At 33.8% G+C, this 27315-nt stretch overlaps 1 protein-coding gene across 1 annotated transcript; it reads right to left on the bottom strand.

The window, feature by feature from the left end:
* On the bottom strand, positions 1-27029 carry LOC132737426 (NFX1-type zinc finger-containing protein 1-like). The gene is made up of 13 exons (XM_060724710.1): positions 26814-27029; positions 26388-26481; positions 24266-25041; positions 23761-23893; positions 21928-22027; positions 17062-21679; positions 15133-15326; positions 9001-9083; positions 7737-8632; positions 7351-7483; positions 5977-6070; positions 2713-4204; positions 1-2209 (listed from the first exon to the last, which is right to left on the bottom strand). The coding sequence occupies exons 2-13, from the start codon at positions 26411-26413 to the stop codon at positions 2010-2012; spliced, it is 8745 nt and encodes a 2914-aa protein (XP_060580693.1). The 5' UTR covers positions 26414-26481; positions 26814-27029; the 3' UTR covers positions 1-2009.
* Between the last annotated feature and the right edge of the window lie 286 nt (positions 27030-27315).

Here is a 27315-nt window from a genome sequence, read left to right as displayed (position 1 = left end):
TAACGCAAATTTATAAACCTATTTATTAAAACAAGCTATATAATTCATAAACAAGCACTTATTCTCGTAATGTTGACAGAGATATAGCCGATTGAATAATAAACAAAACAAGAAATACACGCTGTTATGTAGCCTAATTGACATGATAATCAAAGTAAACAATACGTGTATCATACGGGTATATTCATACTAAGCAAAAACTGCAATTATATAAAAAATAATGAAAAGATAAAATCAGCATTCAGTAGAATCAATAGTTTGTATCTACCCCATAATGAAATAAGCTATTATATAAACATAAAAATTTAATCATATTTGCGATGAAATGCTCTTATTAACATAAAACTGAGTGTTAAATAGTTGAACATTATCTCTTTGCCGTCATTTATATACTACATTGAAAATCAGTTTATTTTTAATATGAACAATTATTTTATTCACAAGATGAAGCAATAAGTATGGTGTCTAAGTTAATTTTCTTCTTGTCGTGTTAAAGAAGACACATGAAAAAGAAAAGAAATTAAAATGATACGATATATGTAACCTCACGCTGCAAAACTAACAAACATAGAAAATCAATTTTTTACAAGCAGAAATTGATATAGAAATGATCTATAGTACTGTCACAGAAGATGATTTCGAAGACATGTTTGCCATGCAAATTTGTGTTAAGTAATTGGCCTACAGGGCTGGGCAATTTAACAACAGTTGCATGAATAACATAACTTTTATCGGGGACCATATGGTGATGCTACATTTCAAATGTCTAAGCTCTTTGCACTGCAATGTCAGAGAAGAAGATTTTTAATTAAGTGTCCAAAAGAATGGGACAAATTGTATCGCATGGGCTAGACTTAAACATCTTTTGTAAAGATATATTACGCAATGCTACATTCCAAATTTCTAAGCTCTTGACGTTGTCGTTTGATTAAAGAATACTCACATGTAGTTCATTTTAATACAATGTTTATATTATTTAATTTTTATCCAATAGGCATGATTAATATAACTTTTGTAGAGGAACACAAGGTGATATTGTACATGACAAGTACCAAGGCGGCTCTGGGCATTGTACTTACATGTTTGAAGCATGTTAACCATGCAAGTCTATGTTCAGTAAGAAACTTAAAGGGCGGACCATTTATTGACCATAGTAGCATTACTATTGTAGACATCTAGGCAATACTACATGTCAAATATCTAAACTGTTGGCGTTGTAGTTTCTTAGCACCTGCTTAAGCGGTACTCAATTCTCAACACTTAAATGTGATCGAATCAATGATCCCGAAGGACCAGAAAAATATAACAACACTGAAGTGACTTTAAAAGAAGGTCACATGGTGATTTATAAGCTCTTGACATTGTAGTTTTTGAAAATGAAGATTGATAAAAATTTCTTGTAAGGGACCAGCTAAAATTCATTCTCATGCAGTTTTGTCGAAATACACCAAGTTGCTTATAAGAATCTATTGTGTAAATAAATTGTGGTCAACGACGGACTACAGACAACAGACACACCTTTATCAGAATTGCTCATCTGTAAGCGCTTTGTGCTCAGGTGCAGTTGAGTTAAAACGAAATCTTATTTAATTAAGCATTTTTAAAACTTTTACATAATTATGTAAATTTGATATATTACTACTTTACATGCAAACATCCATATTCTTTATCCTATGGATCTACAAAATACAAACATTTATAACCACTAGGTACTATGATAGAGACGCAAATGTCAGTGTCATGTTGATGTAATTGTGATTCTATGAAACTCTCGCTCCATATGAAGACATACATTCGAACATATGATACTTAAAGTTAATTAAATATGTGTTATTCATATCTAATTGCTTACACAAGTATTTAGCTTTTTTAAAAAATATATAGCACACACACTTATATCTCGTTGTTTCTCAAAGAATGATTAGGGAAAGTCTTCTCGCTGTCCGTATGCAAAAAACGCTGTGTTTCCTTTTGAATCAAAACTATTTGTAAGTCAATCTAAAAACTGTTTAATCAAATAATTCGAATTGGTCATAGTTCTCCATATTTGCCTGTTCAGACCAAGCGCTGAATTGGGCCCCATCCATTTCTGTTGCCACTTGGTTATCATCTCTTAGCTGGTGGCTCGCTCCCCCGATAGCACTGTTACATTCCGGGCAACGACTCACCTCCATAGCACCACCACATTCTGTGATGACATATATATGCCCTGAAATATTACAAAGGAAAATGTAATTTCATTATGCATCAAACCTCATCGGCGTTTTGATAAAATTAGCTAAGCTTTCAACTTTTTCAAAATTTTCAAACAGAAAGAGATTGAAAGAGTTTGTTAAAAAGTATTTAAGTCAATGAATCAATAATAAGCTTTTTTCTTAAACAATCAAAACAAAAAGATAGATTAAGTGAAATTTATTTATACAGTCCCATAAAAGACAACGTTTGATAATAGAGTATAGTCATGATACTACGTAAAGGTTCTTCCTGCATACGGCTTTACATACCAGTATGTGATTGTTTGATAAATAACGAAATTATATATCATTTAAAAATTGCAGTTTTCTTTCAAAATTTCGCACCATCATGTGGATTTTTGAGTGAGTATTACTCAATTATAATGGCCTAGAAAATTGATCTAAAAAGTCGATTTGGCAACATTTATTATCTTATAAGGAAACAGCAATAAAACCGTGTCAAGAAACATCATTTTACCGTTCGGACATTTGTACCAATGTCCCTTTTTTTGGAAATCCATAGCTTTGACTATCATAATCTTCTCTTCTTCTGAAACACCTAGACCGCTTTGAGGTAGAGCATCCTTTAGTTCTTTCAGGCATGATTCTACGGTACTGCGAACTTGTTGCCCATATTTCCCGCTTCCAATAAGTAAACTCACAGCCTCTGATATATTTGCTTGAAGAGAACTGTCTATGTCTTGACCTATGTCAGTGGCTTGTTGCTTATATAGTAATAACTTCTTAAGGTCATATGATCTTGAAATTTCAAGCTTGGCATCGGATATTTCCTCATCGGTCATAAAAGACCGATCCTGCATGACCCAATACTGGAAACGCTGTAAAAACTCAAGCGCCGTTTTAAGATCGTCCTTTAAATTTTCACGCTGCACCTGGTCCTTCCACTCTTTTGCCAATTTCAAGATTGCTTTCAAAAGAGATAGCTGATTCAGCATTGTTACTAAAGTTTTTTCAGACTTTGGTTCTTTCATCGCTCTTATTTTCTGTTTCACTGATTGTGTAATTGTTTTATCTTCAACTGCAAGAAGTGATTGAAATATTTCATTTTCTAATCTCCTACCTTCCTTTTTATTAAGCAAGATGTTTTCCTTTACTTTTTCAATGTCAAGAAGAGTCTCATTAATAATATGTCTATACCGATTACTTTTTCTTATTGGCGTTTTACATTTTGGACACTCTTTCAGTTTTATTTTACCATCATTGTTTTTCTGATCCATATAATTATCCATAGCATTTGATTCAATGATACATTTAGCTCTACAGTCTTCAAGCAGTACAAACATTGCATCAGATTCGTCTTCATTTCCAAAGAATATTTCGGTGACCGTCTGTTCATTACATACTCTACAATCAGAAGGACATGGTTCTCCGCATAGGCCAATGCATTGATGGCCACAAGCAAGCCTCTTCTTGCATGGCTGGTCACATCTCGCTCGGTCACATGGCTCACTGCAAAGTTTACCACACTGTAAATGTTCACAGTTCCAAGTACATTTTTCCTTACAAGGTACACACAATTCTCCACACCGCTTAATACATTTGCTATGTTGACATCTATTTTCACATATTCTTGTACATGGCAGGCATAGGTTGCATTTGTTAGTACATTCATGATCACATACTAATATTCTTTTGCACTGGTCTTCACACGGCTTATGCAATCGACCTTGGAAGCATTCTGCACATGTTCCTATGCAAGGATGTTCACAAGCTAAGATACCACCACATGGCTCTTGACACATAGCACTGTCCTTTTTGTAGCATTTGACATTGCCTATATGTCCACATGGAAACGTCTTTTCAACATCGATATCGCAAACCTCTGTATGAGGCATATGACATTTTGCTTGACATTTATGACCGCAGTCTAGTATATGTTTACACTCGGGTTCTGTTGAGTCGCTTAAAGTACCGGTATCAACTTTGTCCATCGTGGATGACAAAAGACACTGTAAACAAGATACACGTGTTAGATAAAATAAGTTTGAAGAAAACTTTATTGTTCTAAATAAAAGTAAAAAGAGCACCAATTAATTGTTTAACAAGAGCAACCGCTATACACTGCCCACGCTCGATTTTCTTTTCTTATTTTCTACTTTCTAAAGACAAACGCATCAGAGGAAGAAATGTGTGGTAACGAATTCTACTAGAAAATATTCCTTTGGTACAAAATATAAGTAAAATTTAATATTTGGCCTTGACAGTCTAGGTCAATTACAGATAAAGGTCATACTTGATACATTATTCAATTATTCGGTATTTTCATTAGTGTTGTTTGCATATTAATTTTTGCTTACTTTAATATTTTACTTTCTTATCTTTACAGGTCATGATTATAATTATTTGAGAAATTCAACATGTCGGTTTTGTCATAAGATTTCAATATTTTTACCTTCCCGGTCAAGATCAATAATGGTCAAGTTTATAGTGTAACAATTTACCATTTCGGTTTTGTCATTTGTGTTCTTTCTTTTGTCTAAACAAAAATCGTATTTGTAAATAATTAACTAAGCTCAACGGGATAAGACGCTTTGACCCTACCGACCGCTACCCACTGCCTACTCTTTCCAGTCCCGGTTACAACCGCCAAAAATATGATTTAAAGTCAATTTCTACATTTAGTAATCATAACTACAATAATGTGACACTATTACAGAATTTTCATTATACATCTTTAGTATTAGTTATACAAGGGTAGCAACTCCTACGCCCTTCCAGAGCTTTGATTCTACCAAAGTTAACATTCAATGTCATAACTCCAAAACAGCCAAATATTTATCTTTTATTTAAAACTTGGTCTCGATCAATAGAGTATAGATATATGTATGCAATGACATCTTCTATATTAAGCAGTGTAAAGTATTTTGTTTTGTAAGATCACCAAAACAGTTGGAACCATGAAATTTAACAAGATCTTATTCACGTAGGCACTGATTTTTTAGGACTGAATCGCTAAATGGAGACACTGTTGCGTGAGAAAGAACAAACTGTTGCGTGAGAAAGAACATTGCATCTGTAAAAACTAAACAATCGATGACACTCACCAACGAAAATCCCGTCTAAATCTTTTTTGTGTGTACAAGGGATTGGAGGGAGGGGGGTAGCAGCCGGTAGGGGATAATATCAGATCAACGCGTCTTATCCCTGCGACTAAGCTATGTAAATTATAGCAAAATCAAGAAAACTTCAAGCACTTGACCTTCAGAGTCAATGTCATTGATGAGTGAAGGTTATACTTAATTTGATCTACATAAAAGTATTTTCAAAAGTATCGTTGTGTCCAAGTGTGACGGCAGTAAAATCATGAATTTAAAAAACTCAATAGCCAATTATAGCATTCAAAAAGTTAAAAGATCATTTATGAGTCAATGTGAAGTTCAGTCTTTACTTCATGTACTTGCAGGTCTTGTCAAAAAGTTTGTTGTGTTAGTACAAAGACAATCCATGAGGAAATGAAAACAAAATTACCAATGTTAAGTTTCTGGAAAACAACGGGCAAAGCTAATCGCAACGGGTAGAAAGACATGATTGTAGCAATAGCTCGATATTCTTTTTCTTCGATTAAGTCCAGATTAAGTGGAGCTGGATATATTTATCATCATCTAGATAGATTGTTAAAATAAGATTTTAAGATTTTAACCTAATACGTTATATTTATGAACATCAATTAATCAGAAACCAAAAACAAATATTCTCAAATAGTACGAGTACATGTATCTACCTTTGCGGCATTGCTGTCAGATGACGTCTGGACATCCTTACATTTCTTTGGAGGTACGTCAACGACACCACCATCTTGCATGTCATTGTGACCTCTATATACAGTAAAATAGCCATATTTAGTAAGTATTTCATAAATACAGTGTTTACGATGTAAGCAATAATTGTTATATATTTCATTTGAAGTTAATGTAAGTTAAAAAAAACTGTATATACTTTATACACGCCTTGTAAGAAAAAAAACACTTTTATATATGCGATATTGCGATAAATTGATTAAACATAAAGTATGGCCGTCCTAATGCATTACCTCCGCTTTGAAGAGTATTCTACTGTTAAATACATTGAAACTTTGGGCCCCAAAAGGGTCAACTTTTTTTTCTTTCTTTTAACATTTTATATGAATCTCTCGTATCTTTTTGGGGCAGAAAAAAAGTATTTAGTTGTAATTATCAAATTAATATAAGTATTTATTGGCTAGATAATGCTATTTGATATTTTCAAAGTGCAATAAAATCAAAACTAGACGGTTAAAGTATTTAATATTTTGGTAGATGAAGCAATATACTTTTGAAAAAACAAATAGGAAAACTTTAAAACCAAGCACTCATTTTAGTAAATTTTAGATATTTTTTTAATTAGGCTCTAAAGGTAGAAAAATGGTCAAAAATATGTTAAATACGGATGTGGTAGGGTACCATTTTTATACATATTTTATAAATTGTGTGTAGAAACAATCATTTTGCTTATGTGGATTGTTAGCTGAATGTTATATTTTGTTTCTTACCAAAAGTAAATAGGAAAACATTTTTCATAAGTGATATTGTAGATTATTTAAAGGTTCTTTATTTCTGAAAACGAACCCTTCTAACATCCCAGATTAAATTCAGAAAAGTGGCCATAACTCGATTTCCGTAGTTATGTTTGTTTAAATTTTGCATACAGGTGTCCTTAAAGGTATATATCTGACCTATGTTGTCAGTATTTCAGTTCCTTATAGTGCCCGATAGGATGGTCATACCCTAAGTGTCATGAGCACAACATCTAAATCATGCTCATGTTTAAAAAGAAATATATCGACTGAAATTAAACCTTTTCTATTCAAAACGTAATATGTTTATATAAGAACCAGTACCATTCCTGGTTTAGGTAATAACCCTTATAAATTAAACATTTCCTATTCGAAATGTTATATGCAGTACCATTCCTAGTTTTGGATAATAACTTTATAAATACAATTAGAAAACCTAAAAAAGATATGATGGTTTGATGGCTTTATTTTACTCATGAATGATTTAAATAGATAATATATTAATAGATAAACAATTCTAAACATATTTTTCTCTGATTTTGTTTTATCTAAGACTACACAAACCTCTTTTCGCACTTTGTGAGTCTGTCAGAATTTTCTGTGAATTCGCGAAAAGCGTTCACTACCTCGTCGTCAATAACGTCATTTGTGTTTTCCTTCAAATATTCTATTACCGATGTTAGTATTGCTTTTACACCTGTAAATAAAAAAATATAAATAGGTTACACCAATTTATAATCTTAATCTTGAAATTGTCATTGTAGTATCGTTTTCATAAACATATTTTGAATGTGATTTTGTCCTTTGTGAGTGTTGTTATTTTTCTCTTCAGGCCAGAGAGAAAAAAACAAGAACAAAACATTTTTGCTGCACAGCAGTAATGTTAAAAGTAGTGATTAAAAAACATCTATTGTCTGCTATTTTATATTATCATTTGTTTAATTCCTTACCTTTAAATTCTGTTTTTGAGAGTCTGCATTTCTCAAAACTGTCCATCTCTTTCATGATTGAAAACATGTCAACAATTGATTGCCGGAATGTCGCCTGCTCGTGGATACGGTCTTCATCTTTCATTTGAAGGAAGAAATCCATTGTTTTATCTATGAATTTACCACTTTTCAGTATTTCAAAGACGTCATGCAGCTTATCTAGAGCTGAGGTACACGTGAATGCCTTAACTAAAACACTTAACAGTAATCTTGCAACAAATGGTCTTCGAAACAACTGAATAAGTTCATCCCTCAATCCTGTTTCCGGATTAGCTAAAGTCATTAGAATTTCAAATGGTTCTTGCTTCTGAAGCTCATTTAAGAATTTAAAATTTAAAACCGGTGGCTGAAAACCCATTTTTTCGCGCCCTCCTCTACTATTTAATGTAACTCTTTGGTTGTTAGCTTGGACACCACCATACCATCTGTCTGTATTATTACTTCGAACACAATTTCTATCCGTAGAATGTCTATAAGTTTGTCTCTCCCTTATGTCGCGTCTATTTGTATTACCCTCTTCTTCAGATAAAGAACGCCTATCGTGTAATTCTATTCTTCTACTAGAACCTTGTTTAGCATCAATGTCGTCTCTTCTCGTAAATGCACGTCTATCATCACGTTCAAATATTTGTCTACCGCATCTATCGTCCCGATATCTTCTGTTGTCATACATCTGCCTATCCTCACGGTCATCTCTTCCATGGTTATTGTCATTCCTATTCCCGCCAGCATAGTAACGATTTCTATCTTCACGTGTACTGCTTCTTTGATTCCTCGAGTCATATCTGTCACCGTTTTCACGTAGATCTCTAAACGACCTTCCATTTCGAGAAGGTCTATAGTCTTCGTGCCGGAAACTGCAATTGTGTATAACCATGCTTCAATAAAGGAACTCTTACCACAATTTACCGCGTATACATCGAAACTCTTTATTATTTATTTATTTATTTATTTATTTATCATTTAACTATCTCTTTTTAAACTTAATCAATAAAAAGATGTTGTATATTTGTTATATGTTTTTTGAAAATATTAAACCAAGACATTAAAATTTTTCTCGACAAAATTATGCGTGTATAATACAACAGTGTATGATTTTTATTGAAAATGTGCTTTTTTAATTTCGAATTCGTCTCTTATAATGATGCTCTTGTTTCCAGTATATTAGATATTAGATACCTTCATTATTTTGTTACTTACAATACAACTATAAAACATTGCTTACCGTTCTTGTCTGTCGGCCATCTTTTTACCTGCAGTGTGTATCTTTAATGATGCGAGTAAACAGTGTTCATATGTTTTCAGACACTGAAACGTCATTAGATAATATCATTCTAAGTTTATGATTGCAATTTCACCATGTTTGCATGTTAAATCATTTATTTATCATGGTGGCTGAATTGTGTCATGTCACTTTGTCTTACTTTCCTGTTTTCTCATGGTGTCCAACAAAGCGAAAGTACGACAAAGTGGTCACTTTGTTGTAATGTTGTGTTTTTCTTTGGTGCCCCGCAGATCGAAAGTACAAGTTTTCACTTTGTCGTATTCAATGTTGTCATCTGGCGCCCCAGGAAGGAAAAGGTGAAAACACAATACAACGACAAAATTATCACTTCTTCATATTTTCATGATTTCGTCCGGCGCCATGCGGAGCGAAGCCAAAAAAATATGAAATTACAATAAAGTGGTCACTTTGTCGTATTTGCGTCTGGCGCCCCGCCGATGGAACCAGCGTCAGAGGTCACTTTGTCGTCTTGTGTGTTTTTCTCTGACGCCTCGCGGAGCGAATATCTAGCATGTCACAAATTAGCCACCATAATATATGGAATGCCATAGCTGCTTCATGTTGTTACATTTCGTTTAATTTTTCCCTATGTGCTTCTTATTATGTATAACAGAAGTGTTGGCTTGCCAACGTTTTGTGACGAAGTCTTATTAGGGCAAATAATATGAGGCAGCTATGGCGTTCCATAATAATAAATATCGGCGTTAACGATCGTTCACATTTATATACGCCAGCATATCTTTACATGTAAGTTTTAATTGTTTGATAATGTCATAATGATAATGCAAAACGTCTACATGTATATCTTTATATATAAAGTATTCTTATAGGACACACATATATATATGACAGTAGTAATATATATTAAAGATTTTACACAATGTTATTGATATTAACACTAGAGTATACTTGAATATTCAATAAAATTTTGTGCTATGACTAATTAAAAGATCTCACAATTATAGTTTATATTGTACAATATCAGTAAACGTAGATCTATGTCCTTACCTGATATCATAAAGGTATTTCTTCTAACCTTTTGAGACAGAATAACTAAATATTAATGTACAAATCCTACACGGTAATCCCCGGTATTCCTACTTCCGATTTCAATTCCTACTTTCGTTTTTAATCCTACCATGTTATCAATGCCTTTTAACCAATGATGACAACGATATTATACCATGTGACATTTTGGAAATAACATCAGTGTTAATACGAACGCTAAAATAACGAAAGCGTTTATTTTTTCCAACGTACAAGAGAACAACTTAATATAAGAGCGTCCTGTTAATTAATACAAATCACGACAAATAGAGTAATACAAGTCCGGAAGCATGAAAGGAAGCCCTTCGAATGGTAACGATAAAAGACGCTCACGTGGATGTGCATAATATGTGTATTTTTTCGTGCTTTTTGTCCCTTAAACACTTTAATATATGTTAAGTATACAATGGACCTTTCATATTTTGTATTGTATAATTGACTCATTAGTAAAATGCTTAAGTTTGCTGCAACCGTGAGTAGCTTTACCAACAGCATAGACCAATGTTAGCCTGAACAGCCGTGCAGTCCGACTTATGCAGCTTTTTTGTATTTGATATGAAAGCCCTGAACTGTTTCAAATTTAAAGCGGACCAGACCGGTTATACGAAATCAGCAGATTAAAGTTTTTTCTATGTCAACACATGCCATAGCTGAGATAGTGCGCGTTGGTACAGAGATCATTATCATGAAGTATGGCAATCAATTTAAGACTCGACAATAATTTAGGCTGCGCAATTATTATTCTCCCATTAGATGTCATTTGAAATACAAGGGTAATAAATAATACTATAATATACAACGTAAATTTCAGAACGAAATGTTTCTATCAAACTATTAACATTCAGTGTTTTCCATGTCTTGTGTGTCAAGGAATTGGTCCCGTTAATAAGTCGTTTGCACCAACAATAGAACTTAAACTGTGTTTTGATGTAATATACTTACATGCACATAAATGCAATCATTGAAATATTGTGGAAACCAATAATTAAACAGAAAATTTGGTTCAAACGGGACACAACTCTCTCAATAATAGGTCGATTGCAGTGAAAACAATTCTTGACCTGTGTTTTGGAATAAATTACTTACCTGCCAAGTATAAACACACTAATTGAAATATTTCCAAAGTTATCCTCTAAGACCAATAATAAAAAAATACCCCACAAAATCACAAACCAAAACCAAATTTGGTTTTAAAGGAGGCATAACTCTATCAAAAATAAGTTGATTACATCGAAAAGATAACTCGATCTGTCTTCTGGTATAACATTCCAAATATAAAAACATCCTGCGGACACCATTACTTTACGGGCAAACAAACGGACAGACCAAGAGACAGACAACCGCATTCCATAATAATGTACGTCCATAAGTTTTAGGAGCGTATAAAAACCGTTCATTTTATGCTAAGAAAGGAAATATGAAAAGGTTTGTCTCAGAGAGAGCTTTCTCCACGTGCTCTTCACATAACGATTTGAGCCCTCGTTTAAGTTTTTTTATAACATTTTGCGTATTTCCATGATGCTATGTCCTAGCTAGAGTTAATCCTACAGTTAAATTTAGCCAATCAAGATAAAGTAATATTTTTAAGTACTCAACGTTACATCGTATAGTTGAGTACTATTGTCCTTACGGACATTGTATAACAAAACCGGTTTGTCACGGTTCGTGAATAAGAGTTTATGTTTGGCGGGTATTGATTGTTGAAATCAGTTCTAGCGAGATTTTCTACGTGGCAACATCGTGCACGAAACCAATACACTTCACTATGGATGAACATCACATTGAAAATATTCAAGAGATTGTCGACGAACGTTTGAGATTGTCTCTTCAAGAGCATAAAACATCAATGCTGCGGGATATGGAGACAATTATGGAAAAGATAAGTTCTAAAAGTTCTTCAAATCAATTGAGTCAATTTTCTAATATTGTCTCTGGCGTTCCAACTTTCAAGAGAAAGTCGAACGAGGAACAATTTAAATACAATAGCAAACTAAGCATGGCACTCGAAGAGGCCGAACAAGCCGCAGTGTCCGAGAGAACCGACGAGGCAAGGCAAAAAATTGCAGAAGGTCTTGGTTTAAGAGACACGTTAAAAAGGAAAATGGACGAGGCAGGAATACCATCATCATCTCATGTAGGCATCACGGACAGAATGGCTAGTTATTTGACGCAGTCAAGGGCAGATAACACCGTAAAGAAATATCGTTCTTCTTTCAAGTATTTTGAAAATTACTGTGTTACGCACGGTCTGACTGCGTTACCTGCACAACCAATATCGGTTGCTATGTACTTAACATTTCTTATGGATCAAGGAAAATCTATAAGCATTTCTCTCGCAAACGCATAACAGAGTTGTTATTTCTTTGGTTTTTATAGGAAAGATAGTTAGGACGTCATGTGAGCATTTTCTTTGCTTACTACAAAACTAAGCTATCTTCTACATAAACATGTATTAGACTGATCAAGATAAGTTATTTCTTTATTTCAGATTGTGATATCTCCAGTATTATGTAATTATATAATAGTGAGCCTTCATGAACTCCATATGTTGATGTTAAAATAAAAGTAAAGGACATATAAAATGTCTAGATAATATCTGTGAAAGGCACATTTTCACCAAAGGTATATATATCTCTCTTTTTTACTTCTTTTACACTTTCTGGCAGCCAAATATAACGAAAATTTTCACTTATTTAAGCAGAAACACATTAACGAGCAATGCTTTTTTCATTGCATTTTGTTTGCCGAAAGAATATGCATTACATTATTTAAGTTCTTGTAATTGATGTTAAAAAGTAGACAGTTACCAGGGTGAAGGATGAACCATACAGATAAATAGATATCCTTATACATTAAAAAAATTAAAAGATCAGTTCTGTAGTAATTGCAATAAAAGTCCACTGATATATGTACATGTAACACATATATTATTCAATACATTACATACAAATTGTGAATGCTAACTGGACAGTTTGGGAATATTATAATGCCAACACTTAGCACAGAAAAAACTTTATTGGTAGTTTCAATTAGACACTTAGTCATATATCTTTACGACTAAATTTTCTAGCATTTAAGATCACTCAGATAAGAATGTTTATAACCCAGCATAAATTATGTGTGTATTTTTTTTTATTTAAATAACCACAAATTATAACTACATCCTAAAATAAACAAATATCAACTATAAAAATTACCACAGACACTAACAGAGAAGAATATAATATGCATATATATACACAACATAATTATCTAATCTGACAATTCAAGCCTAATGGATTAAAAGATATTTTAGTACATAAATCTATATAAGCATCAAAGTTCTGGCCAATTTATCAATAAATAACTTTATAAAAAAAGTTCTCTATACGCAAACTTTTCATAAACACGTACATTCCTAGGTTTAGTCTTTGATCAAACATCAGCATACCAATTGAAACGTTTATTTCAATTATTATCATGAAACGAACTCTTATTATTCTAATTAATTACTATAGTATTTATTTTTTCCATGTTTATCAACAATGTACATGTGATTTATCCTAAACGTGTTAGTATACAGTCGTCGAACAATCATGAGAAAAAACAGAAAAGTGATTAGTTAAAAAAATTCAAAACACAAATTTTTTAGATAAACAAAGACAATTAATTTCAAAAACAACATAGTATCTACTCTTTTGAAACTCAGATACAAATTATCAAGTCACTTATTTGTTTTTGGAAACCATAAGCACTGAGAAACGAGTTTATTGTCAAAAAATAATCGGCTGTTGTCAAATTTTATTCAAAAAATGCAAGGTGCAAACGTATCGTAATAAGTTTCATAAAATATACACGGTAATGTATCACGGTATAAGTCATATGGCGACTTTTCAGCTTATCTGATTGGGGAAGACCACAAATGCCCCTCCGTGCATTATTTTAGGCTGACGTCTGAGTAGTACCACCGACATGTCGCAAGCTTTCATCCAAAGTCCCTGTTGGGGTTTGAACCTACAGCGGTGAGTGACAAGTGGTTTGAAGACAACGACATTAACAAAAACACCTCCAACACACTTTGTTTGAATATAACTGTAAAAAGTTATATTTGTTTCAAATTACATAAATATTAAATAAATTATTTGATAACAAAGATAGCACCTCCATCCTTTTCAATGTATCTCAGCAACAAATTATGTATGTATTAAGATTATTTGACTTAAAAATGCACATGATATGTTCCAAATTTAACAAGCATAACCTTTTAAAAGAGAATGACACTTTATCTGTTATTGAATTGACATGTTGCCTATCCAAGGGTACATAGAGGGTTAACAGATCATTTAACAGATAAGTCGAATTAAGTTTACATCACCATTATAACAGTAAATGTTTTGAAATATATAGTCAAATCATAATGAGCATAATGAATTATATAAAAAGAGGTATGTCCCTACAAAAAAGAAAATGACACTTGGTCTGTACTTACTTTATAAACTATAATAGAAAATGATAAAAACAATACCGGATAAACTGACAGCATTCTGTTTTGAGTTTTAAAAAGCACTCTTGCAAAAATGTATTTTTACACATTTCGAAATAAGAAATGCAAATATTGGTATGATATAAAACTATATTTATTCAAAGCGAAGAGAGACACATCACCAAGCACCAAATAAACATTAAAAATATTTCCAAGCACACACAAATTTATATTACCAACTTTTTTAAAGTGGGAAGAATACGAACAACCACTAATATGGTCACACGTTTTAGCCTTAGTATCAATGTCACATTTTTCTTGACATTAAATATTGACTTTATTTAAGGTAATCATAAAATTTCAAATGATGAAAATTTACAAAATATATCACAACTAAATTAATCACAATGCAGGTAAACAAATAACTCAAACTTAACAAAACATTGAAAAGTAAACTACTTAAAATTAGGCTATTAAAGATAGCAATCGATAATAAAGAAGCATAAGGAGTTTAAACAAATCTTTCATTGTCCATATACATGAAAAATACGGTTAAATATCTAAAATTCGGCATTAAATCCATAATTTCCTAAATTGGCTTGCTCAGACCAAGCTGGATGTTGGGCTCCATCCATTTCTCCAAAGAACCGATTGTCTTCCCTTAAACGGTGATTACCCCCTCCAATTGCACTACCACACTCTGGACAAGTACCCTCTGTTGTAGCTCCCCCACAGTCAGCAATAGCATATACATGTCCTAAAGTATGAATAATAAGAATTTAATGATGATTATCAATGAGATAATTTTCAAACCGTTTCAACAAACATATTTTCAGCAAATAAATTGTAAAAACGAACACAGTAACTATTTTTGATTAAAAATTTCTTTTTGAAGAAAAAAATTCCAGCTTATCGGTATAAAGTATTTCAAGTTTTTTGAAAGGCTTCCAACTATAAAGAGGAAGTTATATTTAAATAATATGTGTTCTTCCGTTTCGATTTAAAGGCAGGGCTTTAAAACGAGATGGGAACAACGGACATGAGAAAATTTAATGACGCCTTGATAAAAGGGTCATTTGCTGGCTGCAAAAACCAGTAACCTAAAATTCTTGAATAATTTTTCGACGGAGAAAAAAATCTAATCTATAAGCTTCAAAACCTTGCTAAGTTGACACAGACAGTAGTTACACGATGTGCGATGGAAAAAATGATAAAAGCTGTATACATAGAACCTTCTGCCTTTTCGTTTTACTGTAATTGTTTTTAGAAAGAAAAAGAAAACAACTATCGCACTGGCACTATGAAGGCAGTCGAGTGATAACAAGCAATTATCATAGTATTGCAAGCAATCCATAAGTCCCCTACCGGTTAGAACCCCAGCAACATTCTGATGGGCCATTGGCCATTCAATTTTACCAGTGAATGAATGACATGAATGAACTTAAATCTTTTGAGTTCTAAGTTTGTCTATATCACAGTAATGTGTTAAGTTTCCATGCCTAGTAAGGAAATAATGTTTATACAACCTTGTCATATTATTACGATGTGGGATTGTAAAGTAAATCCTATAAGGAATGAAGAAGTTGGAGTGAAAAATACCAATTTCTCGAAAAAAATCAAGGGGGACATAATTCTGGAAATAGTCTTGCTAGAGTATTTAACCTTCTCAAAAATGTTGAGTGATAATAAGAAACATATATATGAAGTTTGAAGTAGATACATTAGGAAATAAAGAAGTTATTTAAAAAAGACAACATTTTTTTCATAAAAATTCTAAGTTCAAGGGAGGTAATGCTGAAATTTTTTGTGCTAGAGTTGTAAACCTTGTCACATATGATGTGGTTGATGACCAGAAACTTATATTTAAAGTTTGAAGTAAACACCTTAAGAAATAAAGAACATACTCAGTATAGTGAAAAAGCTGAAAAATTTAAATCAGAAATCTTGAAATTCAGGCTATTTGTTGCCATAGCAACCAGAATTTTTAACATAGGAAGAAAAGAAAAAGATGTGCATAATATCCAGTCTGCCATCTACCCATATTTCAAGTTTCATAAAAAGATTTTCAGTACTTTTTGAGTTATCATTGGATCCAGTTTGTGTGTTAAATTTGCCATATTTTCAGACTATTTGTTGCCATAGCAACCAGAATTTTCAACATAGGAAGAAAAAAAAAGACGTGCATAATCTCCATACTGCCATCTATCCATATATCAAGTTTCATAAAAATATTTTCAGTACTTTTTGCGTTATCGCGGGATCCAGTTTTGTGGACGGACGGACTGACAGACAGACGGACAGACAGAGAGACGGACGGAGGGTAAACCTTTAGTCCCCTCCGGTTAAACCGGTAGGGGAAAATTAAATACATATATACACGTATATAGTGCCATAAACATTTAAAACGATGATTAGCTATACATTTGATACTAGTGTATACAAAACAATTAGTATATGTAGTAGTTTTAAATCATAATGCATTAATTACTAACCTTTTGGACATCTAAACCAATGTCCCTGTGGTAAAGCCATTGCTTTAACAATCATCAATCGCTCTTCATCAGTGACACCGAGTTCGCTTAACGGGAATGCATCTTTCAATTTTTCTAAGCATTTTGCAACAATATGTCTTATTTCTCCGTACTTTTTATGTCTTTTTAGAAGTTTTTCTGCCTCAACAATCGTTTTCCTGAATAAAGGGTCAATTGTTTTACCAAGTAACCGTGCTTTCTGTTGATGAAGTAAAAGTTTAAGATAAGCCTTTGACCTTTCCAGCTCTGATTCGGCATCATTTATTTCCTGCTGAGTCATAATTGATCTTTCAACAAGAATCCAATCTCGGAATTGATTAAGAAATTTGACTGCTTCAGCCTTTTCGGTTGCAAAGGCTATTCCGTGTAAATCCTTCCAGTTATCCTCAATTTTCGCGAGGTGTTTCAGCAGAGTCATTTGATTCAGCATGGCGGCTAATGCATTCTCTGCCTTTGGTTCATGCATCGCATTTAATCTTCTTTTCATCGACAAACGAATACCAGCACTTGTTTCTTCAGCAATAGCATCCTTAAGTTCTGTCTCCAATCGAACAATTCTGTCTTTGTTTACAAGAACATTTCTTTTTACAGATTCAATGTCTTGCAATGTTTTATTGATAATTTTCCTGTATCGATTGCTTTTTCGAATTGGCGTTTTGCATTTTGGACAGTCTTTAAGCTTGATTTCGCCTCGGTCATCACCCATATCCATATAACGATCCATTGCATTTGATTCTATAATGCATTTCGTTCTACAGTCCTCTAGTAATACAAATTTTGCCCATGGCTCATCTTCTTCTCCAAATAGTAATTCTGTCACCTTTTGTTTATCGCAAATCCTACAGTCTGTCGGACATGGTTCGCCACACAATCCGATGCACTGATGCCCACATGGCAAACGTTTCCTACAAGGCTGATCACATCTAGGTCTGTCACAAGGCTCACTGCATAGAAGGCCACATCTATAGTGCTCGCATCTCCATGTACACAGTTCCATACAAGGAACACATAGTTCCCCACATCTTCTATTACACTTACTATGCTGGCATCTGTTTTCACATTTTCTTTTGCAAGGTGGACATTGGTTACACGTATCTGTACATTCATGTCCACATACAAGTATTCTTATACAATCGTTAACACATGGCATGTGTAAACGGCCTTGGAAGCATTTACCGCATGTTCCTTGGCAGCGATGTTCGCAGCCAAGTATCTCATCACATGGCTCAGGACAGAGAGCTTCATTCTTCTGATAACAATGAATCTTCCCTGTATGTCCACATGGCCACGTTTTTTCATCAGTAACATTACAATACTCAGTATGAGCCATGCCACATTTCGATTGACATTGATGACCGCATTCTAAAGTATCTTTGCATTCACCTTTGCACTCAAATTCCGACGCACTCATAGAACAGGGCACCTGTTGAATATGGCCACATCTTGGCATCTTCTTTTCTATCTTTTCTAAGCATTGCCCACATTTCTTATCACATATCTGTTTGCATCTATGTCCATTATCGCAAATCACTTTACCGCATCTCTTTCGACATATATAATCTTTATGATCTTGGTCAACAACGTGACAATACATCTCACATACATGGCCACAGTCTAAACGAGTGTTGCATTTCTTGTTACAACCTCCTTCTGGTGCTTGCAAAAAATCTCCCGGTTGCTTTGCAATTAAACCATTATCATCTGGATGATTCTGACAATACAATACAAGACCTTCTCCTAACCTCCCTTTATTTTTCATATCAATAACAACCTCATTCCATAGTTTTGACTTGTCTCTCAGCAGTTCAAAATTTCCTATTGCATAAAACCCTTTCTTTGCCCTTGACAATGCAACGCAAACCCGGTTTTCTATTTTAAGGAATCCTATGCTCCCTTCTTCATTGCTTCTTACGAGAGATAAAAGGATAATGTCGTTTTCCTCTCCCTGATAGTTGTCAACAACCGTGACCCTTACACCATCAAATTCTTCCTTTGGCATCATTCCCCTAAGGCAAAACAACTGACCCGAATAAAGTGTCAGAACTGTTATCTGAGACGGTTTGTAGCCTTGCAAAAGAAGATATCTGCATAACGCAACAATATATTCTGCCTCATATCTATTTGAATGACTTCTCAAATCTTCTTCATGCGTTTCTTCATTTCTATGATCAACAAAAAAGATATTCTGTGAAATCCCTTTTATTGTGTCATACTTTTTAACATCATTGTGATCTTTTAAGTTTTCATAAATGTGATGCATAAGCTCTGCTATTTCTGGTCGCATTCTGTGCTGAAGTTCTAAACAATCACACTTTATTCCGTTACCGATCATCCGTTCAAATAGAGAAACGTCCAGACTATAGTCTGTTGCCAATTTATAAACAGTTGGATTTGGTTTAAGTTGTTTGTGATCTCCAATTAAAATCAAATGTTCACAACCTCTACTAAGTGTTGTTACAATATGAGCCTCAAGAACCTCGGCAGCTTCTTCTACAACGATTATTCTAGGTCCTATCTCTTGAAGCACGGCCTGATATCTTGCTGCTCCCGTTGTTGTCATCCCAATGATTGTTGAATGTCTCATAACTTCTTTGTCCTCTTGCATTAAAGCCTCTCTATATCGTCTTGCTGCTGCCTCAAACTCTTCTTGTTTTTCTCCAATTTGTGTCATCAGAAAATCGCAATATTTCTGCACCCACATACGATACAGTCTCCATTTATCTTTATTCGACATTCTCCACAAGTCTGTTATGCCTCGTGCTTCTTCTTCAGTCATTACTTCTCCGGAAGCTAAGTTTTTCTGTGTTTTCTGTTTAAGTTTTCTTCGCTGCTTTTTTGTTACTTGCCATTCTCCGTCAAGAACATTCTTTGGTTTTTCACCCATCCGGTCCACATGCAATGCAACTGCCTTTTGTTGCTCACTTATAGCCAATCTCACTCTAATTTCGTTCTTTTCTTTTCTCGTTAATTCATGCTCTCCATTTATAATCTCGTCAAATAAGTCATCTAAGTCATCGTCCTCACCAGCATCTAATTGTCTGTTTGCTTGAATTGCGTCAACCTCGTCCTCAACATCAATGAGTTCATCTTCTTGTTCTTCAATATTTGGTATTTCCTGCTGTTCAAACTCTGGTGCTAGATTTCCCTCCATTTCAACTATTGGTGCAAGATTACCAAGCTCCAACCATTCAACAATGATCGAATGGTTTTTACCTATAAACTGCATTGCTTCTGGGTACACTTGCATCAAGATATTAAATTGTTGTGTAAATAATAAACTATGTTCTTGTCCCATAAATGGCTGCAAAAATTCTTCACGAAGTATGCAAGTTGTTGCGATTTGTATTTTTGCACTGACTTTATTAATCTCTGCAGTAACTGAATCCATTTCGCTCTTTGCTTCACGTCTTCCTTGAAAGATTGCAACAGGTATCTTTTTAGCATGTCTAAACCTCTGTCGAAAATTGTGAAGATTATATTCTTTCAGAATTTCGCTACTACTTCTGCCCCCAACACGAAGAATGTCACCCTTATAGAACTTTACAATTCCTTCCAGAAACTGGTCAAGGGCATGATTGGTATAGCAAACAATTAACATTGGACGGTGATCTTTTACACCTGTACCCGGATTCCTTGACCAAACATCTTTATTATGAAGAAGAGCTTTCACTATTTTAAGGCCAATGTAGGTTTTCCCGGTTCCGGGTGGTCCCTGAGTGATAACAAACTCATTTGTTAGTGCTGTGTGAATAGCCTTATATTGCGAATCATCAAGGTGAAGTAAATCAGCTGGTGGCCAAGTTGAACGATCGAGAACCCTGATATTCCTAGCTGGTAACGAACGATCACTAAATTGATAATTTGCATTTACGATCTCCACCTCCCCAATGTTCTCACCAAGTCTTCTGTCATCTTGCAGTATGATATTTTCGTCAACAAGAGGCCGAAGATCGTATCTAGTATCAACGTCCCGGCGTAAATAGGCAGGAGATTGAACCCGGCTTTCACATTGAATAATGTATCTTTCAAAAGGCAAATTACCCTGTCTTATTTGCTGTAACCCCGTCAAAACATGTCTGTATGATTCAAAATACGCCGTTGTTTCAGCCATTGTAAATACTTGTCCAAACAAAGTCCTTACTGTTTCGGGGTCGTGCTCAAAGCGGACTATGAAAAGACCTTTTACCAACTGTTTTGGCTCTCGATTCACAACAGTGGCAAAATAGAATGATGTAAAATTATCTGGGGACAAACATACCAATGATCCATATATAAGTCTCTTTGTCGAGTTCCATCGGACTTTTGTAAGCTGACTGACATCAAACTGGAGGACGTGACATAGACCATTTTCCCCACATTCAGGTGATATCAATCTTACATTGTTGTAAATGCGAACGTCTTGGATTTTTTGTTTTTTCTTTCCCTTTTCTTGCATGACCTGAATGTAACTACTTACACCATCTCTAAGTGGGGCAACGAAGTCTTCCCTCAGTAGGCGAAATTGAACATCTAAGTAATGATCAACGTCCTGGTAGCGACCCTTTGTTTTATTGACTCTTAAGTATCTGTCATCGGTGGGCTGAAAAATCGTTCAGGCTTGTTAACCATAAAATTCCATGTAAATCAAAGCATTGTTTTGTTTATAACAGATGTATTTACTTACAAAAACTAAGGGATCATTTGTTGCCATTATGCTTCAACATACAGGATACGGAAATATACTTCTGTATGTACTTATTACCAGAAAAAAGAGAAATGAGGCATGCATATATTTATCCTACTCCATGTTATGTTTTATAGTATTTTAACAACATATTCAGGATTTACCTGCATGTCAGCGGTCTGGGGGAATATCTGTATCTCTCTGAAATCATCCGGAGGTTCATCAACCTCGGCTTGTCGCTGTCTTGGATTATCAGCACGACGTCTGTGTGGAAAGATTTGAAGTAATTAAATACCTCATAAGTTTTCATAGTAGATATTTTTCTTTTATAAAAACGACATAGAACTTAATTTAATGACAGTAACGAGATTCAGTAACTAGGAAATTCACTTTACAAAGATCTTCATATACTCAATTTATCAAAGGTCAAAAATGTCTTTCTTTTTTTAGAAAGATTAATCTGCTTTTTATTACGTTTAAAGAATGTAATTAAAGCATTTTAGATACTTATCACCTACGAAAGTAATGCTGAATGTGTCTTTTGTCATAAAGTACCAAAATATAAAATGACATCCATACAAAATCAATAAAACTACATGTATACTTATTCCAAAAGGCAATAGAAACAAAAAGTGACTCAGCAAAACGGCCAATGAGTATCGTTTTGGAAACTCTGAACAAGACGCCCACAAGATGGCCCTGTATCGCTTACCAGAAACAACAGCTTTTCAGAGTAAGGTTTTTTTTTCAAATGAACTTTTCCATTTCAGTTCAACTTCAACTTGCCGCTCTAGATATTAGTTTATTAGACACCAATTGTTCTTTTGTTTGTTTTTTTCATAATAAAATATGGAACCTTTTCATATATGACCCAAGTGCATTGTTACTGTTCATCTGGAAAGCAAACATGTCAACTAACGCTACTAGACTTTTTCTATTTTTAGCTCTATCGGTCCCTAAAAGGGGATAACAAAACTAATTAGAGCAAACTTGATAAAAAAACTCAAAGAATGCTAAAGACAAGGTTTAATGATCATCCATCCATAAATTAATTCAGTAAATATTTAATGTTTTTTTTCTATTTTTAAGCTTTAGCGGCCCCTAAAAGGGGGCCAATCAATTTAATACATGTATAAGCAAATTTGATAAAAGACTACCTAAGAATGCTGCAGACAAAGTTTGGTGATCATTTATCAATTAGTTCTGTAGAAAAAGATGTTTTAAGGGTTTTTTTTCTATTTTAGCTTAAGCAGACTCTAAAAGGGATCAGTCAATTGAATATGAGAAAAATACTACCAAAAAATACTAAAGACAAAGTTTGGTGATCATCCATCAATTAGTTCAGCAGAAGAAGTTTTAATGAGTTTCTTTAGCAGTCCCTAAAAGGAGCCAATCAAATTAACATGAGCACATTTGATGAAAGACTACCTTAGGATGCTACAGACAAAGTTTTGTGATCATGCATCCATTAGATCAGTAGAAGAAGATATCTAAATGTTTTTTTCTATTTGAAGGTTCCAATAAAATTAATATGAGCAGACTTTCTTTTTTTATATTTTTTAGCTCTGTTGACACCTAAAAGGGGTCAATTGAAATTATATGAGCAAATTTAATTTAGACTTCACAACGATGCTAGTCACATGGATGCTACAAACCAAATTTATAGTGAATCTGCCCAGCAGTTTCAGAGAAGATGAATGTTGACGCATGACGACGAACGATGGAGCATATCCCTTTAATACGTATAGCTTAACTCTGAACCTTCGGTTCTGGTGAGCTAAAAAAAGGCTTTTGAGAAATAAAAGCAATTCTCAGGCATTATGATTCTTTAAAAGAGAATCATTCAATTCTATATTATTTGAACTTCTTTTTCATTCAACTTCAATGTCGGCATTTTCATTTCGCTTTACTGTTTTAAATTTTTCAGGATCAAACCTGTTTACATTGATAAATATTCATTAACTTGTAAATTAAGAATCGTTTAGTATGAAACAAACCTTTCCCCGCGCTTAAGCAGTTTGCCTGTGTAATCAGTAAATTCACGGAAAGCATCTAGTAACTTATCATCTATGACGTCAGTCGTATTAACTCTGAGGTCATCAATCACTATTTTCAAAACCGAGTGTATTCCTGCGAGTAAAATAGAATACATTAATCAATTCGACAAAACAATGTTAAAACTTTAGACACATACAATTGCTTAAAATGATACATGAATCTATCTTAGGAAGTAGATCTACGTTCTTTAAAACTATTAAGCAAGTTCACATATAAGACAGAAACATCATTCAAAATAATATAATAAAAATGTGCTGCTGATTGTAAATAAGGCAGATGCACCTCTAAAATATACAGCCATTCTGATACCCATTAAAGTGAGTAACAACATTGTCGCAAATAACAGATAATAACAGATTCTGGCAAATACATCCATGCCACCTGTGTTATAATTCAAAATAGTTTTATATCTTGTTTCTTTTAGGTCATTATTTTGATACGTACCTATAAATTGGGTCACAGAAGTTGGATATTTCCTTGATATCGCTTCCATGATTGTTATCATGTCCTTTATTGGCTGGCGGAATTTCCTCTGCTCGGAAACACGATCTTCGGCCGTCATGTCTAGGAAATGATCCATAATCGTGTCAAAAAACTGACATTCTTTTATTATTATGTATATGCGATTCAATTGTTCTGGAGTTGAGTCACATGAAAAAGCTTTGGCTAGCACATTGATCATCAATCGTAACACGTCCGGTTTCGAAACACACTCCACGAGTCCTTCTCGTAAACCCGTATTAGGATGTGATAATGTTAAAACTATATCTGGTGGCTCCCGTTTTTGTAGACCTTCTAAAAATCTAAAACCAACCACCAATGGTTTGTCTCGTCGATTGCCTCCCCCACGCCCACCCCTATTGTTAATTCCACCTCGGTCACCAGGCAAACGCCTACCGTGAGCATGCATTCCTCTAGCACCAAATATCCCTCTGTCATCACGGGCGTCTCTTTCACCATATGCGCGTCTATCGTCTCGGTCATCTCTTTCCCTAACGTTACGTCTATCATCCCGGTAATCTCTATCATCATACCGCCGTCTATCGTCACGGTCATCTCCTCTGTTTGGTCTTTCGTATCGATCATATCTATCATGGTTTTCGCGTGCTTCTCTCCCAGGAGGTAAATACTGGCCTTCATCTTCATCTTCATCCCAATCATCAAGTTCCTGTCGAAGTGGTCTTCCTGCTCTAAGACCTCTTCTTAAACCAGGTCGTGGTCTAAAAGAAAACATATAATGTATTTTTAGTAAATAATAGTCTATTATGACCCCGGCTTTTCTCCCTATGAATACCTATAGACATGTATAATAGTATTTTAAAAGCACAAAGTGTCTGGAAGTCTATTGTAAGCATGCGAAAAAGTTTTTTTAGCATTTTTGTTAACCAGATCGACCGATCATTAATCGAAAGATGATGGCGAAAAAGTATTGTATAAACTTTCAATGAACGGTATAGCCCGCAAAAAGGAGGGTTGATCGCAAGAAGACGAACAGGCTTTAGCGCTTTTTAGACATCAACGTCTATCACCTATTTTTTTTTTAATTGTAACTCTAATCCCCCATAATATATCTAGAATATGATTTCGTTTATCAGAAGTAAAGAATATATTAAAGACAAAAACACAAATATTGTTGTAATTGACATACGATGTAAAATTGTTACACTTATGTTTCGGACAATATTGTTTTGTTTTTGTTTGTTTTTTCTGGACCTGATAATAGTTATATCGAACTCGAACTGTCTTTCATGGTTGATATATAACTTTTCTCGGTCGATATTTAACTTAACTCCAACTTTACTCCGGTCCAAAAAAACTATACATAGTAAAGAGTACACAGCACCGAGGGCCTCATCGCATAATAACTGGCGTCCATTCAGTGTTTGGAACTGACTGGGATGTCACTAAAATGCTATCAGATCCAATTAAGGCACTGTGTGCTATTTGATTCTTACATTATTAACCGCACTTTACTTGAAAATAATGGTGAAAGTTCAACAAGGGAAATCATATTGATAACATAATGTCTAGAGAAAAAATGTATCTGAAAAACTGATATGAGCTTGTTTTACACGCATTTTCGTAAAAATAATTCTAGCGGTTACAAACTGCTAGATTTTTAAAGCCCAAGAAAAATTTAATAGTGCCCTCAGCCGCTCAAGTCATCGTGAATATTATATACTATGAAAAGTCCCGCTCACATTTATTTAAGTATTAGAATTCGAAGGAATATAAATAATTATATTCATGCAAGGTGTTAAATACATTTGTAATTGTGCAATATTGTTTACATTGTAGACCGATATATTTACTACGTTGCTTGGTTTACTACCGTACCTCCCCTTACAAGTGCGCCCTTGTTGTTCTTGAAAACCGGTTAAGTAATGTTTTTTTAAATAAAAAAGTTTAAATTGAGATGTAATCATTTTTAGGCGTTTTACGAGTATGGCCTTATAAATCATGAGCGTAGCTATTCAGTTGTGAAAAAAAACATGATATGATATGGGAATATTTTTACAATGTACTGATTTAAATGTATATAAGCAAAATTAATTAAATTACTCACCCATCACGGTCGCGTCTGTCAGCCATAATGTTTTATCTATAACTTGAAGATTTCTCTGTTAATGATTGAAGGTTAACTGTCAGCTATACTTTCCCTGTATACAATATAGGAAATCGAAAGTAGATTACGTACGTTTAACAGTTCATAATGTCCTTGAAAAATATATTTTATCTTAGACTACAAATGTTAAAATAACAGGATTAAAATTTCTGTGTTTGTAATTAAAAAAGTAATCAACTGCGAAAACGTTTCAACAAATAATGAATAAGATCCTGTGTCTTACATTTATGTTTACGTGCGTGGTAAAACGTAGATTATTTATTAAACTAAATAGATCTACACAATTAACAAGTCTACACAGTCAAAATCCAAACATATATTTTTTACTAAGTTTAACACCTATACGAAATAAAACATAAAATTTACATCAGCTAGCTTTCCTCCATTTTGTTATAATTCCGTATTGGTTTTTCTGAAAACGGTAAATCCCATATCGCTACTTTCGATTTACATGCCGTTATACATTGGTCTTTTAATCAATGCGCGTTTTCAGAAAATGATTCAGTAAAGTGAACGAAGAACGACCTATCCCTTATCTTTTATCAAATTCTTTTCTTTCTTTTTTTCTTTTTTTTAATAGATCAATAACTGATAAAGATTTGATTTTCGAAAAATTTACCATTGATAATACAATGTATACTGATAACGCTGACGACGATATCTGTACCATACAAATGAAAATTATTTACCAACCTGTACATTCATAAACCGGCTAGATCTTTAAATATTAATGTCGAATAGTAACTAAAAGTTATGAATATTGCGTACCAATTGAAAATATACGATTGATTACACCTATTTGCAGATGAAAAGTTGGTGACAAATTACATTTTTATATGCACATCAGGGTTCTTAAAATAACATGTTT

This window comes from Ruditapes philippinarum, unplaced genomic scaffold, assembly GCF_026571515.1.
Source record: "Ruditapes philippinarum isolate M1 unplaced genomic scaffold, ASM2657151v2 ctg657_1_1_1_1, whole genome shotgun sequence".
Lineage (NCBI taxonomy): Eukaryota > Metazoa > Mollusca > Bivalvia > Venerida > Veneridae > Ruditapes > Ruditapes philippinarum.
This window is presented reverse-complemented; position numbering and strand designations above follow the sequence as displayed.